This window comes from Crocodylus porosus, unplaced genomic scaffold (genome assembly GCF_001723895.1).
Source record: "Crocodylus porosus isolate Cpor-Errol unplaced genomic scaffold, CroPor_comp1, whole genome shotgun sequence".
Lineage (NCBI taxonomy): Eukaryota > Metazoa > Chordata > Crocodylia > Crocodylidae > Crocodylus > Crocodylus porosus.
Genome location: NW_017728917.1, coordinates 31,542,227 through 31,559,568, shown reverse-complemented (window position 1 = coordinate 31,559,568; position 17,342 = coordinate 31,542,227). Strand labels below are relative to the sequence as shown.

Sequence of the window (17,342 nt, the reverse complement as noted above, 5' to 3'; positions counted from 1 at the left end):
ATTAAATAAAAAAATCTGATTTAAATAAAAAAATCCAATTTTTTTTCAATTGTTGATTTTTATCCACCCTGAGTCTGCTGGAGCATTCTAAATAAAACACTCCAACAGGTTCAGTGTCGCATGTATTCAGCATCCCTGCTTTTCAAAATGGCAGAGAGGGCACTTTAACTAAAACATATCAAATGAGCTTTAGTTAAAGTACCCATCATTGCCATTTTGAAGTGCAGAATGCTGAATACAAGAGATTCTGTGGGCATTTTAACTAGAGTGGTTCTGTAGAGCCAATCTAAGTAAAACACCTCTCCCCTCTCCCTCCCCCCCGCCCAGCACATGTAAAGACACCTTCAATGGCTTGGTAAACTCAGCTGGTAGTACCTTAGACTCTTAACCTAAAGTCCCAAGGGTCAGGTCTGTTCAGGTGTGGTGTTCTGCAACATAACAAATGTAACAGCACTATTGGAGACTCTGAATCATTTTGAGCGCTGAGAGCTGCAGTGGGACAGGAGCATTATGTGGTCAGTTCTGGACATGCCTGTTCCCCCTCTCCACACCCTGCCACTATGCAAGACATGGCTCTGTTCAGTTTTCTAGGCTCAGCTTGTTCATAAATGGTGAAGTCATGCCTAGGAGACACTGATCTTGCGTAAAAAAAAAACCTGTTCCTGCTGCAACAGTCGTCTCCTAAAATAAAAGCAGCATTCAAACAATTTAAATAAAAATTCATCAAGTGAACGAAAACCAATATATTTAATGATTACAGAATAATCAGTTAATAATGGTGGGTGCTAGAATAATCAGTTAATAATGGTGGGTGCTAGGGAGGATATGACAGTATGGAGATTGGTCTAGTTTCCACCTGGTCATATGTTCTCCCTCTGAAGTATCCGCTATTGCTACTCAGAGTGATGTATTGCACAGTGGACACTGGAAACTGAACAGGATGGACCTATGGTTTCCAGCCCATGGGCTCCCCATGGGTCAGGACATTTGCTGCAGGAGAGTGATGGCAATTAATACAGCCACCCTCCCCTGCTACCACATCCCAAACCCCAAGGCCAGCACAATAGGCTGTGACCTGCCCCCTCCAGCTGGATCAGGGCCAGGTCATGACCCTACCCTCCTATGTCTGGATCAGGATTAGGCCACGGCTCCTCCCCACCCATGTGGCTGGGTCAAATCCCCTTCAGCCACCCACGGGGCCATGTTTGGGCTACCTCAAACTCCCTTTCCTCCTGCAGGGCCAGGCTGACTCCCCCACCCCCTACCTGTATGGGGTCCCACTAAGACTGCCCTAGGTACCAGATTAGGACCACCAGCCTGATCTGGCCCCTGGACTGACTGGACACTGCCCATCAACCCCACTGGCTAAAAAGATTTGAGCACCATTGATCTCAAATACATGTCAGTTCTTAGGGACAAGGAGATCGTACCTAGCTGTGAAACAGTGAAAAACTGGCTCCCTGGCTCCAGAGTGAACTTTCCTGTGGCAGAGGATCTGTTAGGGGAATATGGTAGTTGGGAGCAGCACCATGGTGCTCTGATTTGACTCTCATCCATTTTTTTTGGCAGGGGATGGGGAGGGAGAAAAAAAATGGGAGACATGCCTTGGTACCTTCTGTGGGTCCACAAAACTTCTTCCACTGGTGACACTGATCACCTCTGGGCAAAGACAGCTTTGAGCCACTGCATTTAAAAATTTCTGTCACATAATTCACATGAAAATATATCCAGCACTGACAAATATGAAAAACATTAATTTTACAGAGGAAACCTGCCATCTTTGTTTGAACACAACACATAATTTTGCAGTACCACACAGACTAGTAAAACAAGTGCACCACTTGTGTTAGAATATACCAATATTTCAGTACCACTGGTATTAACAGTAAGTTGTTAGACTTAAACCAATATGGAAAAACCTGGAAATACCCTTGTATTTAATAAAAAATAAATCTAAATTAATAGGAAAGCCTGCCCTAATATTTCAATACAAGTTATGCAAAAACCTCCACATTATCATCTTATCTAAAAATGTATGAACACACACGTGTGCGCATCTATCAATATCGACATCTATTTATCTCAATGGTGCATTTGTACAAAAGAAAATTTGCCAGAACAGGGGGAAAAAATAGGGGTTGATTATTGTTCTCATTACTGAAAGTTATTTGGAAGTCTAGAAAGAAAATATAAACTCTATTTGTAAAAGCATCAGAAGTCTCTCAAACTGAAAATAGTTTTATGATTGCTCAAAATTGGTGTCTGTAGTAAGAGGAGGAAAGCTATTATGCTAGAAACTTCTTTGAAAACACCATTCAGTGTAAAGACTTAATGTACAGTTTGTATATGTTTCTTTTGATTATAGGTTTTAAAAGTCCCACATAACTGGGTTTTGGAAAATAGCTGCAGTCTTGTTTAAATACTTTATCCTTTGGTGAAAGGGGCCTTTGAAATTACTTCTATGTCTGAAGACAATTATATTTCACTAAAATGCAGTAGTTTTTTTATATCTAGGATTTTTTTAAACTAGTAGGGAGATGTATCTTCATATATCTCACACAACCAGAAAATTGTTTAAATACATGCTCTTTGAATTATACTAACTGACCAAACACAAACAATTCCTCACTGTCCTCTAGTCCTTCCAAGCCTTAAACTTCACAGTGGGCAATTATAAGTGTGTCATCACTAAAGAGATCAACTCCAGTTGGCCTTATGAGTGTAAATGGCAGGCAAAGATATCACACCAGTAAAAGGTGCAACCTTCTCCCCTTTCCCCAAGATACCTTCTGGTAGGCTAATTTAAGCAAAACTACACATTGCTCAACTCTTACATTTCCCCAGTGCTTAAAACAGACATTGTTTTTCATGCTTATCCCCAGTGAATCATAAGTTATAACCAAGGTTCCACTGCTTACCAGGCATCATGTGCTTAGATGGATGTCAGACCAAAACCACATACATCCTTACTGTTAGATGAAAGTCTGCTTTAGCTGGGTTCTAAATAATAAGACTGTTAATTGAAAACAAAGTTTCAGTCCTCTGCATGAATCAGTTCAAGGGTGCTATAGCACATTGTTCTGACCAGTTCTTGTTTTGTACAGCATTTAAATGCTGCTGCTCTGTTTATTGGCACAGAGTGGTAGTAATTCACACCCACCCTAGAGGAACAAACTGACTGCCAACTGTTTAAGGAAAGGGGAAAAAAAGAGGCCCTGTAGAGGGGACACAGTTTTGCTTATACTCACTTCTAACATGCCATTTCTTAAGAAATGGATCCCAAAAGTATTACTTTATTCCACGTTAAGGAAAACCGCAAATATTCCACACTCCTTAGCTGAAATAGCCTTTACCTAATATGGCTGTGAATGTATGGTTCAGCTACAGAAAGAAAATATATCCACTTCAGAGTACTTAACTAGTGTCCAGAATGTTTTTCCTCATACAAACATCACACATTCAACTGATGACAGTTTAACATTTACAGCTTGACTTGACTTAAGCATTATTTTGATGGTTTGACATGCAGCTTCAGCATCCCTTCACAAGATTCAGATTCCTGATGCACAAAAATTGCCATGAGAGTCAACATCTACCGATAACTGCACATTACCAGCACAGAATACAGTATCTGTAATTGTAGTGATGGTGAACAAAGCTGCCAATAATAGCTTCTACAGTGCTTGCTCAAAAACTTTTGAGCTTTGAAAAAAGACAACTGCTTTTGTTAAAGAAATTCTCCTGAACTAACATAAATGTATGGTGGGCTCGCTGCTTTTGCCCGGCAAGCCAGGCTTGGAGGACACTTTGGACTGGTGGAACATTTCCACCAATGATATAACAGCTGGGAGGGGCCATTTCAACATACTGTAATGGCCATTTCAACATACTGAGAAAAATGCATAACAGTGTTATTTACCAATTTAGAGCTTTTAAGGAAACTTACTTACATAGCTGCATTTAAAAGTACCAACCAGATTATCAGAAGTAATCACTAATCAACCTCAAAAGTACAAAACCAAGTTTAAAAAGCTAATAAAACCTTTTCCATGTCTGGGTATGAAAATACTGGCAGATCTACTATGAATGACCAGTATCACTATTTATATTCCCTTTCATTCATCATGTTGTAGAAGCTCCCGTGCCAGTCCCATTTGCCCTGTTATTTTGAGCAGCCACTCCATTTCACAGCTTAGTATAGTATTCCACACTGAAAAGCCTGAAAAGTAGGCAACTTTAAAACAAACTAAAAATATCATCATTATTGCTGCAAGATTACTCCTTCATACATAGAAACTAAAAATTAAATTTGGTTCTCTCAGAAGAGTATAGATGGCCTTGTTTTATTTTGCTATTCAGTGTTATTAATGAATTAATTATTAATGAATTTCTCCTTCACAGCAATTTTGATCTAGCCTATACTCAAATATCCTCTTCTTTGTTGAGCATAGGTGCAACTTGTCCTATATTTACCCTCTTTTCTAGGGTGCCAGTAGTACTAAGAAATCTAACGACGACTGCCATCTGCTTTTGTTTATTAATGTCCTTGATATAGTCAAGTATGACAGATTCATGTGTGCCAAAACCTTATCAGTCATATACCTAAAATATGAATAATTTCAGTTAAAATATTCTTTCCCAAGTAATATTCCTTTGAAATAATTTGAGATGATCTTGTACCACAGAGTCCATATTTGCTAAATTTCACAAACTTAAAAAAAAAACAAAAAAAACCCCAAACCTCTCAATATGGGATGAACAGACCTTGTTCACTGAATGACTTCGAGGAATGTTTTCTATTCCGTGCAGTCCGATCAAATTGCAAATCTTTTCTAAAAGAGCTTGCCAATTCATTTGACACTGTTTTTCTTTATCAGTCATAAGATCTTGCTCCAGTCTAATTTCTAAGTCTCTTTGCATATGATAATTGTTCATATGACCTGATGATTACTTGTGTTTTCCTAGTTTACTCAATATATTTTTTGAGTGAGTCCTGAACATAATTCCTGGCTAAAGAAAGCTCTCCAGACTGATCAGAACTAAAACTCTTTCATTACAGGTTAATTTTCAGAAGTAGGAACACCAGCATGTTTAAAGGATTGTGTGAACATTCATTCCTAGAAGGTTCCACTGCATCAGTGAAAGAATGCTTTAAGTTCATATATTTAGGGGGGGAACCATTAAGCCCCCCCCCCAAAACAAACAAACCAAAAACCATGTTCCTACACACGCATATTCTTATCCCAAGTTCTAAGCCATCCGTTTTTAATTTATCTTTCCTTTTCCAGAATTTGTGCATGCTTAAAGGTCAGATTTCTAAAATGAACTTGATGTTCAAGCTCAGAGAAATCCAACTGCCTGACAGCCCAAGAAAGCCAGAGTTCTGGTCTGAAGAACTGAGACAATTTTTTGGACTGGACAGGCTTCTACCCAGCACTTAAAATCCCTAGGTTTCTTTACTGGGTTCCTTCAACTATCAGTTGTAAGCAGGATAACTGATTTCAGAAATCTCACAAGTGCTTGACTTGCTTTCACAATGTTGTTTACACTGCTGGTCTCCCTTTCACTTTTTTTGAGATATTAAACTACAGTTGGCCACAACAATTTATACCCTTACTGAAGACCACTAGCCAGCTATGCATATACAGAAGTACAAAACAAGCTATGTATTTGTCAACGAAGTAAAAATTGACTCATCTAAACAGAAATTGTGTGCTGTCTGCAGCAAGTTTTGCCACATTGCCAATTTTAACAGAAAATAACTCTCGACGGCAAATGTTAATGCTTGTAAATTTGCTTTGCTGTTCCTAACTTCTCCTTACCTAGTAGGTGGGTGCCTACTTCACCTACCTTTAAAAAGTCAAGCCAGAAAAGAACTGACCACTGATCTTCTGCAATCATTTTCCTGTAGCACTACTGAGCAGCTCTGCTCCTTCCTGCATTTTTTGGAATGCATTTCTACTGGTGCACTCTTCTACAGGCACAGCCTGTGACCCAACTAGCTGTGAAGAACTTGAGCAAAGTACTGTAGCCGGCAAGTCTTCCAGTTTTATAATGAAAGAGGCAGGTGGCTAGTTTTATTTGCAGTGTCACACTGAAAACAATAGTCAATAAAGGCATCCAAGATTTTTAACTGCTAGCCAGAAGCTTGTCCAGTAACTAAGTCTCAGGTCTTTCAAAACAGTTTGGTTTTCTGAAAGTCACAGACCATCAGAGCTCTCACAGCTTGAATGCTAAATTCAATTTTATAATCTGATCATGAAATATGCACAAGTTATAGAAGAGGAAGCTGGTGGGAAGATGTATGGGTGTGCACATTTTTTTTAATAGTTTCAATCTTAAGAACATGCACTTAGGACATGCTTCCACTTTTGATGGTACTGGGTGTCTATAGACATTTCACAGAACAGCATACTTCTATATACATACACAGTAAGAAAATACAGAAAAGGAGGTAATCCTGTTGTACATATGTTCTCATATTAGACTGCAATACAGGGGCTACTTTAGGGTACAGTAAAATCCTTGTTATCCAGGATTTTACTAACTAGCACACTGTAGTAATTGAAATTTCCGGCTGGCTGGCCGGATGCAAGGGGTGGGGGAGGGGAGAAACTTGCATGCGGCCACTGCCCCTGCCACCCACCATGCTGTGCTGCCGCCGCTCCACATGTGGCTGCCACCACCCCACCAGCCACTCTGCATGCAGCCAGAAACCTGTGCCCTCAAGTAACTGGAATTTTTACATTACCGACACCCCCCAATTCCCCACTCGTGCTGGATATCAGGGATTTTACTGTATCTTCAACTATTCATTGAAACAAACAGCTCATTAGCTGTTCACAGTTATAATCCTGGATTGCAGATTTGCATACATGCTACATCCTCTAGGAAAACAGTTTCATAACAAAAACAAGAAAGGCAAATAATTTATCAAATGCAATAAAAACAGTTGGGAATATGGCAACTACAGAAACATGTCACAGATAACAAGCAAGAAGCACAGATAAACGAAAAAGACTATATTTTAGTGCTTGTCACTCCCACAATGTACCGCACAAAGCAACTGACTGAGGGTTTCCACCACACAGATCGCATAGGAATGAATTTACTTCGCATATAACTAATTTTTGGTATAAAAAGGGTCATTGCATGAGAGCAAATTCGCACATACAGAAACCACATAAAGTGAGGGAAACCTGTATCTAATAAATTTGGCTCACTTTCTGATCTTTCCTAGACAGTGTCATGACACTCACTCTAGTACAGTGGTACCAAACCTTCACTGGCCCATTGGCACCAGGATAGAGCGAGTAACATGCAGAGACCGTGATCATACTTTACGCTGGGGGTCAGCAACCTCCAGCACACGTGCTGAGCATGGCACACAACGCCATTTTTCTCGGCACGCTGCTGCCAGCCACAGAGCCCAGGCTGCTCCCAGCAGACGGCTGAGAGGCTGCAAGCAGACTGGGCTCCATCAGCCGGCTGCAACCAGGAGGCTGCAAACAGCTGCTCTGGGCTCCAGCTTTTCAGGACTCTGGCACCTTCCAAGGTAGACATTGCGGTTTTTGGCACTCCGGCCAAAAAATGTTGCCTACCACTGCTTTACACTGTCAACTTGTACTGTAGAGGTGGAGGCCTACTTTTAAATTAATTTCCTGTAGCCACAAGTAATATTGGAGTGTCTTGCAGGCAGCTGGTTGCCCAGGCACCCTGAGCTGGAGATCACTGTTCTAGGATTTACACGCATACATGAAAAACTCCACCAAAACTCAATTTCAGGTACAATTTCAAGTACCTGTAGCCTAAAAGTTTAGTCAAATTACCTCAAGATGGAAGCTAAAGCTTGAAAACTTTCATCTCTCTGAACAGGAGCTTTCAAGAAGCAACAGCAATTAATGATCAGCCTTGCTAAATCTTATACCAATGTCTGGTCAAGTAAAAGGAAAAGGGGAACTTCCTGATCATGTGTCCAGGAACTCTGCACTTCTGGTTTCCCTGGTCTAATGTGATAAGGAACAGTCTGCAAGAGGGGCCACCTATATTACAAAGAAAAGAGGGAACTCGAATTTGACCCCTGTCCACTGCTCTAAATTGCTGTTCAAAGGACAGTAACCTCTCTAGTTTTGCTCTGAATATATAAAACAAACAAGTAAAGAAACACTTTTTGCAAATTGGAAAGGCCCAAAATTGCAAACCAGGACTCCAACTTTTAAAGTAATCAGAAATGAATAAGAGAAGGATCTGACATGAAACTATGTTGTATCTTTAAAGAAGACATGCTAACTACATTATCTTGAATATTATAGGAGAGTTATTTTTAAAAGACAGTTAATAAAAAGTATATTCAAACAGAATTTCTCCCTTTGAAAACCAATATAAATCACCAGAGACATTAAGTTCAGTCATGTGTTAAGTGGAGGAGACTGGACACCAGGAGAGAGATTCCATTTTTGGGTCAGAGGCAAACTATATTAACAGTCACCAAAGGCTTCTGAATAGATGCTTTCAGGAGTTAATTAATTTGGTCTAAGAGGGTGAAATTAGTGGCACGACACTAGCTGGTAAAACGGTTGTTGCCCAGTGACAGCTTCTTGAACGGAAGCCAAACTATTGCATGTGTCAGGGTACATGACAGAATGTCATCTCTAAAGTCAAGTCACTTACCCTCTATGCCTCAGCCACCTCATGTATGAAATGAAAGTAATACAACCCCTCCAAGGTACCTGATGAGTTTTTAAACAACATTCATGTTTAAGGAACTGAATCACTAGCAAGGTGATTCCCTGCAAATCCTAGTCTCTCCCATATTTCCTGGACCATCAAGGCTACAACATCAGGCCAGCATAATTTAAAGAAAAAGACAAAATGGTCACAATACTCGAACAGATGTAGCCACACTGGCCTTGGACTGACAGTCTTGTATTTAGCACTCTTCTGGCCTAGTAGCAAAGGATGTCTCAGCTTCACAACACTTGTCTCATTATGGAATTTTTTTCTTTAACATGGTTGGTCAGATAAAGCAAAACCAGTACATTTCTTTAAAAAGAAAATGTTATGTTAATTGCTTGCTTTTAATGCACATGAATAGTTAATTCATATGAATGCTAAAAAACAGTTTTGACTGGAAATTTGCAACAGTACAATTCAGGAAGCTGCATTCCTTATCACTGCTGATAGTAAAGCAAACAAGAAATGAGCCATGCACAAAGTTCCCACATAAGCTACAGACACAGTTTCTGTAGACAATGACTTCAAGGATTGGATTTTGGCAGGACATGCGGAATCAACCTTAATTCATCAATAATATTTGATGCTACTTTTATTAACAGTAACTCTATATCCATACCACATTAAAGAGCAAATTAAATAATAATTAGCACATTCTTTTCTTGTTCTAAGATATTTGCAAGATAGTTAAACAAAAGTCTTTTTCATGGTTCACAAAATTAATCACCTTTACTCTCTATTATTTTATTTTTTTTAATTATAGGTACTCTGCACTCCAGTCCCAAGCCAATACAATGAAATAGGCAAGTGAACTCCAATTCCTCCACATATCGGCATGTATAATAAGTAAACAAATGAAGTAAACAGGCAGGCATGTAACATTTTTGTACGTACATTCATTTCTACTCCATTTTTTAAACTACATTATATGTGAATGAGAAGTCTGACAGAGGCATCTCAGTCACAGAGCTCATTTAAAGCTTGGTAGTTAGAGAGATAATATAAAATATTTTTTTAATTCCTGTCAAATAGCAGTGATAGCATCTCTTAAATTTATTATAAATTGAGGCAGCTACAAAGAACACAGGATTCAATCAAAATTTCCACTGAGGGAAGTGGTCAAATAACTGAGGTCAGAACCTTCAGACTTCAATTGCAGCAAAGTCCTTTTATTTCCCTTGTAATTTTCTTTAAGGATAAAAACTAAACTAAAACCCACCCACCCCCTTTGAAGGAAATCCTGCCAGAAGAATGGCTCAAAGGAAAAGCACACAGCACTCCTAACTCAGCAACTGCTTTCAAATATATATGCAAACAGGTCTGTAGATGGTCACATGATAAACGCTGGTAGCCCTTAATGTGTCAGACTTCACCTGAAACTGTTACTTCAATTAATTAAGGGAAAAATAGCCTCAGAGTATATTAGTCCTTACAGTGCAAGCTGGACTAATTATCAACAGTTGAAAGCTGCAGTTACTGTTGTGGCCTCTCTGCAAAACAAACTCCAGTGTTAGGAACATGGATCTGATGTACAGTTAAGAAGGAAGTCACTTCTGCCCCTCCGGAGCAACTCATCGACTCTGGACCTCTGCACAGCACTTGCTGCCTCACTGTTTAAATTAACTGCAGCTGAAAATATGGGGTTGCCATCTGGTTTGAAAAAGCAAGGTTCAGGGAATAAAATGAAAGGGTTTTTGGTACTAACCTCACTTTAATCATTGCCAAAGAGCATGAAGACAGCCCAGCGTCCTCCCACAAGAAAGCCTTGGGCCTCACAAACTTGGCAAGCAGTCTCCTGCACAAAACGCTGGGCAGGCACAAGCCTTGTCAAAATAAGAGTCCTCTGAAAAACCATGTTGCAAGAACATAGGTCTGCCCATAGGATGAAAATAAAGCTTTCCCTGTACGGTTTATGAAGAAAGTTTAACACACTCCTACATGATTTATTTGTAATTATGATCTTGCAGATTTAAATGCATTGGTATACATGTATTTCATAGGAAAACAATTTGTAAAAAATTTTATTAGGCATTAGGTTCTGTTTCACATATTTAACTTCTGCATCTCTTTTCATTTTTTTATTTTAAAGTCATACAAAGGATAGGAAGCTCTCCAGTGAAGTTCACTGTAGGAATCAGCCTGGCTTCTGAAGAAACAAAGTAGCAGACTTCACGGCATTATTATACAGGAAGCCAGCTCTCAAGTTTCTAAAGGGTGGCCAGAAAAGACACGCAAAAATCTGTCTACGCTTTCCTCTCAAAGTTAATGTTCTTTGAAAATATCAAAAAGAAGATTACCAGTGCTAGAAGTAGTACATTAAATGATGTGTTTATTGGCTTTTCCATATTCATTTTTGAGTAACTGGTTTCAAACCAGGTACCAAAAGTGAGGAAGAAAAGTACTTCTTTCTGGAGAAGGTTGAACGTGCTTTTCTGAGTAGTAAAGCTAGCCCATCTTAAAAAGAGCCTAAGTAACATCTTCCACCTTTTAGCACTAAAAAAGAACACCATTTTTTGGGAGTCAGCACTCAGCAATTTTGCATGAATGAGTTAAAAGCAAGTTAGCATGTTTTTGCAGATTACAGTATAAGAAAAAATGAAAGGAGATTGTCCAGTCCTGCATTTTTAGTTTGGGGAGAAAAATTTACTTATTCAACCAGAAGTTAGTGTAAGGCTTTATTCCAAATTGTGCCCTTACAGAATCACTGTCTATAGCAACTGTGTCCATAACATTCCAATTCTCAAGAGTGCAACTTTCTAGTAAATGGTACATCTGTCAAACTGAAGGAAACATCTGGAATAAAGGTTAAAAGAAAAGAAGTGTGTTTAAAACTTTTGTTTCCATATATTGAAACAGTATGCTTTTAAATGAGTTTATTTCCTTGCCTCTTACTTGGATCTGATTGGTATCTGCTATGCTAAATTTCACTCCACTGTAAATATACACAAAAACTTGTTCAATGTAAAATGATCCATTTTGTGAAAAGGAACAAGTCTTCCGAATAAGACAACCTAATGCAAGAGCTCTATTCTTAGGTGCTTCAGATTTCCATGTGACCTAGAGCAAGTCACTTCAGGCAGAACTATATTTCACCTAGTGGATGCTCAAAATGCAGCCTGTAACCAACTCCTGAATTAACTGACTAAAGCATACAAGTGATTCTATTATCCCCTTTGCACATAAAATTACAGCCATTAGAGGAATAGGATTGCCTTCCAGGGATGTTCAAACATCATCCTAAAGAGACCACTTGTGTGCCCAGAAGGGCTATGCACAGATGTCACATTTGTCCCTGGAGAAATCATTTTCTCCCAGGACAAAGTGCTAGTTCAGATACCCATGCCTGTTGTCTCGGGACAAAGCCCCAAAAAGATTAACAGGATAGCAAGTGCTAGTAGTTTGCCTGGAGACGTCACAAAATGTGTCTGTATGGTTGTCCCAGGATTGCATCATTGAATCAATGGCAGAAAACACCAATGCATTCAGCTGTTCACTAAACCCTGACTGAAGTGTGTGAATACCTCAATTTTCTACTCTGGGACAATCACTCACAGGCACAATAGGTTATGTGATAAATGCAATGTCTATTCCTAGCCAAGGCGTAACAGAACTGTTTATACATGTTAGGCAACTCAAGAATTGGTCGAAAGCTGCAGTATGATGTCTGCATTCATATAACTGTACAGTATGAATACTACTTCCCTACTTTACAAGGCTGCTGTAAAACTTAAGGCTGAAATGTCTATAGAATTTGTATTTCTCTAATAGGAGCATGACAGGAATGGAAAGTATTAAATAGCACACTTCTGGAGCTGGTTAGCAAAACCATTCTGCTTAAAAGTACAGAGCTGACTAATAACTATCTATTGTATCACTAACGAAACACATATCCAAGGTCTGAAAAAAAAGAGTAGGTATTTTTGTTTAGCATAGATGGCAAAAATTGCACCAAATTCTGGTCCTGTCAGGAAAGCATGCAGTTCAGCAATGACTGAAAACATGTGCTTGAAATTAAGTATGTATTTAATTGGCTTTCAGAACCAGGGTGGACTTAAACATACTCCTTAATGTTTACCTACTTCAAAAGCCCCTTCACATCAGGAAGATGTGAAGCCTATACCTGAAGAAGGGTATTTTGTGCATGAAAGCTTGACTAACCATGCAGTAACCAATAAAACCTATCACCAAAAAATCCTGTTTACACCAGAAAACCTTCTACTACAGATCCCTAAAAGCAAAACATAAGGGAACCTGGTTGTTCAGGTATCAGTAACCCCCTCCTCTCCAAAATCCTCCATAGTGATTTAAAGTACTTTTAAATGCAGCTTTATGTTTGGCGGTACAACCAAACAGACCCTGGAGTTCAAAGTCAGGGCCATTTATAGGACTCCCCAGGCCACCCTCAACCCCATGATAACCCTTTTTAACTCATCCCCAAAGAGACCTTGGAACTATCACCTAATCTCCTGCAAAAGACTATGAACATGACTCTTTGATGTACACCAAAACTGCTTTCTCTGAATGGCTAGGGATTGCTAGAGAACAAGATGAAGTGTTTTACTGTATAAGAAGCAAATATTTGGAGTATCTAGCACTTAATTGGTCTTTGGAACTCAAGATCACACTCAAATCCCTTCCTTTCTGTCATTGCCAGGTAACCTTACTGAACACATCATGACATCTGCAGTCCAATATATTCTGAAAACAGCTGGAGAGTGGCAAATAGGCAAATCTTAATGATTTGCTGTGAGGACTCTACACAGCAGAAAAGACTCACAAGATTTGGATAGTATGAAGCCTCCAAAGTGCAACAGCATCTTGGAAACTCCACTGACAGAACCCAGCCTAGCTGTATGAATAATATACACCACAATCCTAGCAAGAACAGAGAAACAGTCTGCACTCCGAAATTACTTATTTTGTTGGGTTGAGTCTCAAATTAAACATCACTTTAAAAAGTATTTTCATATGTATAATATAAGGACAAAGATCTTTGTCTTGTATTATGATAATAACCCAATTCTTATGCTACACAGATCAAGAGATTAACCCTCAAACTTGTACAGCTGCAATTTGTTGCCACAGAAGTATGATATTATTATATGCACATTTATTTCCACAGCTATCCTAATCTTACAAAACAGTGGACCGTGACTCAAAGATAGAGACAAAAATATAATATGTATATGAATTTAATCTTTGTCAAGTTACAAAAGAAAAATGTTCAAACTGGAGCAGCATGCAGGGAAACAGAAAATGCTAATGTCTTTCCAACGTGTTTTAAGATGGCAAGAATCACGAATATCTTTAAAAGTAGAAACAAAGCCAAGAAAATACCAACATCCATCATCATCATCTTCACTTTAACAACTAAATATATTGTTTTGACATTACAGTGCGCTAACTAAGAAAACAATACTATCAGTACATTGCAATGATTTCTACCTACACTAAAGAACCAGCCATAACTGCCCCCTTACTGCAAAGACAGTTAGGAGTTACGTACTTGCTAGTTCCTAGTAACAAGACAAGTAAAAACACATCAATGTCACTTTTTTCTGACACTAAGCTCTTGGTGCAATTGGCATTTACTCATTCTGTTACTTAGCAAAGAAAATGCCATGTTAAGAATCTGTTATCGGGCTTCCCAGTCCCCGGCAAGGACTCTTAAGGCAGAAATGATGCCTGCTGGGAAAAGGCTGATGTCAGCTCTTAAGAGCTCTCTGCAAGGATAAGGAGGCCTTTGTTTTCAGCTGAACTGTGAAAATGAGAAAATGCCTCTAGCCTGACAAACAAGAAACCCACACAACATAGGTCAGGTCTGAGACCTTTACTTAAAGGTACAACACTTCATTAGTGTTACACTTGCATCACAACACCCAGATACACATAATATTAAACAGGAGCTGCCATAAAAAAACAAATAGGTCACAGAAATGTAATATAAAGGCTCCTGCTTTAACACAAGGTCTGTACACCTCCCCAGCCAAACAGGTTTATGTACAGCACTTACAGCTCCTACATAAATCAAGTTCCTAAGAACTGTTCTGTAAATCACAGGGAATTTACTCAAACTGTATAAGAAAATAGTAATATGTTCTTTGCTTAAAATAACATGCTTCTCTGAACTGTTTAAAAACAAAGACCAGCATAAAGCATATTTTAGTCTGGCTAGGGTTATACAGTAAAAGCTCCATTAAACTTACAAGCTGGCATGTTCTATTAATTGGCATGCCAGCTTGTAAGGTACAGTGAAACCAGAAGTGCCCATGGCCCAGGGCATAGCAAACTGCACAGGACCCCCACCTCCCTGACCCTCAGGGCCCACAGGAATGTCACGGTGGGAGGGTCGGCAATGCTACGGGAGGGGCGGCAACGCCTCAGACACAGTGGGAAAAGAGGCAGCCTGAACAGGCAAAGACGCCTGTTCAGGCCTCTCAATTAACCGACATATCTTGTTATCCGGCACCCTTCATTCCCCATCAGTGCCAGATAACAAAGCTTTTACTGTAACATGCACAAGTCAGTAATGCTTTTCAAAAGTAACATATTTGAGAGACTTAAAAAAGGGAAACGTAGAAAAAGTAAAACAAATTCTCAATAGGGACTATACTTGTTGCATGCAATAGAAAAAAAGTGGTGGGATGCTGGTAAAAGAAAATTATTTTCCTTGTGACTATTTGTTAATGTTAGAAAAATACGTTTTTTAAACAGAGAACCTCAAACTTTGCTTTTTAGACTAAAATTAATCAGCATAGGCATATGAATCTTAAAGATTCACCTGGAAGGTCCAAAACTGATTCCAAAACAAATTATCAGTTTCTATCAACTTCTTCTGCAGTTCCAAAATCTTCAGATAGATTTATTCACATCCCATTTGGTGTCCGGTGATAGGAACTTAGCGTTTAAGTCAAACTATTAGAAAAGGTTTTACCATTTATAACCTACACTATAAAGGTGCAGATACAATCCTGTTTAATCATGATCACAGGTACAATACGATCTTTTTGCACACCTGCTTTGTGATTTTAGAAAGCTAACAAAGACGACAGACAAAAAGGCACAAAAGACTGATAAGGGTTTCCATTTCCAAATAAAGCTGTTCCAAGATGGGACAAGGGACATAATATGCATCCACTGACTGTTCATGGTAGCTACACATGACGGGATTATTTCTTAAAAGAGAGTGGCAGTGTTTTATCACTAGCAACTCCCCACTCATTGTCAGTGAGTTCTGCCATAGGAAAGGGGCTGCAATTTGCTACAGGACAGGCTTAGGGAAGCCTCCTTTTTGTAGTCTGCCTGCCTTGAGACTACGAAATCTAAATTACTGCATCATGGGCCCTAGTAATGCCACTTCCTAGACCGGAGCTATATGCTTTTAGACTAGTCATCAGAAAGGGCCCACAATCCAGGTTCTAATGGCAGGAGTCTGGATATGGATCAAGCTAAGTCTACACTCCTACATAACACCACATCAAAGTAGTAGAATAAGTGTCTATTTGGGCACAGAAAATGTCACTGTTTTCCCTAATTCCAGTAAGTACAACTCTCTCAAATCTGTTCTAACACACCTGCAAACAACTGAAATGTTATGATCCTCTTGTTCATATGGAAAAGTATTAATCTTCTCACCTAATATTCAAAGGGCAGCAAAAGTATCTAAACCTGAATTGTTTTTTTCTAAAGAAAAGGTCGCCAAACTATCTTTTCTAGCCCCTCCAAGCTGATGTTACTGTCAATAATACTCTGCACAATACTTTCCTCAAATTTACTGTGATTGCTTTAGTGGTAAAGGAAATGAGCTTCAGTTGCAGATGTTTAATGTTTTTTTTTTAATCATAAATGTTTGTAACACTTTACAAAACCTTGGATAATGCACTTTCCATATTTACTCAAGATGAGATGCCCTCCGCCCTGGTCAACATTGGGGGAAAAACAAGTCTCATCTTGGATTCAAGTACCAGTGTGACATGACATGGTCCTGGGGCTGGAGCTGGCACTGCTGCTTGGAGTCAGCAGCAGAGCACTGACTGCAGGTCAGGGTCCTGGGTTAGGGTCCAGGAAAAGGTGGCAAAGGAAGTCAGAGATCAGGTAGGGGATGGGGCAGCACCACACTTCAGGATCAGATGGGGGATCAAGCAGCAGCACAGGTCAGCATTTGGGTGGGGGACTGGAGCAGCAGGTACAGGTCAGGGGATGGGGCAGTAGCACATCCCCCAACCCACACTGCCACCCAACCCTGCCTCCATATGTGCCTTGCAGCAGCATAGGTCCATGGATGCAGCCTGATCCTCTGCCTGAACACAGCAGCATCAGCAGTGCACACTGCCATGCTACACCCCACCACATTGCTTCCATGTCCCCTGACCTGTGCTGCTTCACCATCCCCCTGGCATGCTGCTGATTGGGCAGCAACACAGATCAAAGGATGTGGTCACAGGTCAAGGGACTGGGTTAAAGGCAGGTGGCAGGGGTGCAGATAGGGGTGAGGAGGAAAAGGAAAATGGCAGGACAGCAAGATGCAGAGGTCAAGCTGGAAACAATTCTAAGATGATCCTCCAATAATTAAATTTTGTGCATGGAAAAATTAAGACAAATGTATTATT

At 39.6% G+C, this 17,342-nt stretch overlaps 1 protein-coding gene across 4 annotated transcripts in view; it reads right to left on the bottom strand.

Moving 5' to 3' along the window:
• Positions 1-17,342, bottom strand: part of VGLL4 (vestigial like family member 4) — a 122,904-nt gene that overhangs the window by 17,047 nt on the left and 88,515 nt on the right. The window contains exon 1 of one of the 4 annotated variants that reach the window (XM_019537032.1): positions 10,439-10,538. The exons of the other annotated variants lie outside the window; for them this stretch is intronic. Coding sequence (XP_019392577.1) covers positions 10,439-10,452 — 14 coding nt within the window. The 5' untranslated portion in view covers positions 10,453-10,538. Of the gene's footprint in view, positions 1-10,438; positions 10,539-17,342 lie in introns of those variants that run through there. 4 annotated transcript variants of the gene reach the window in all.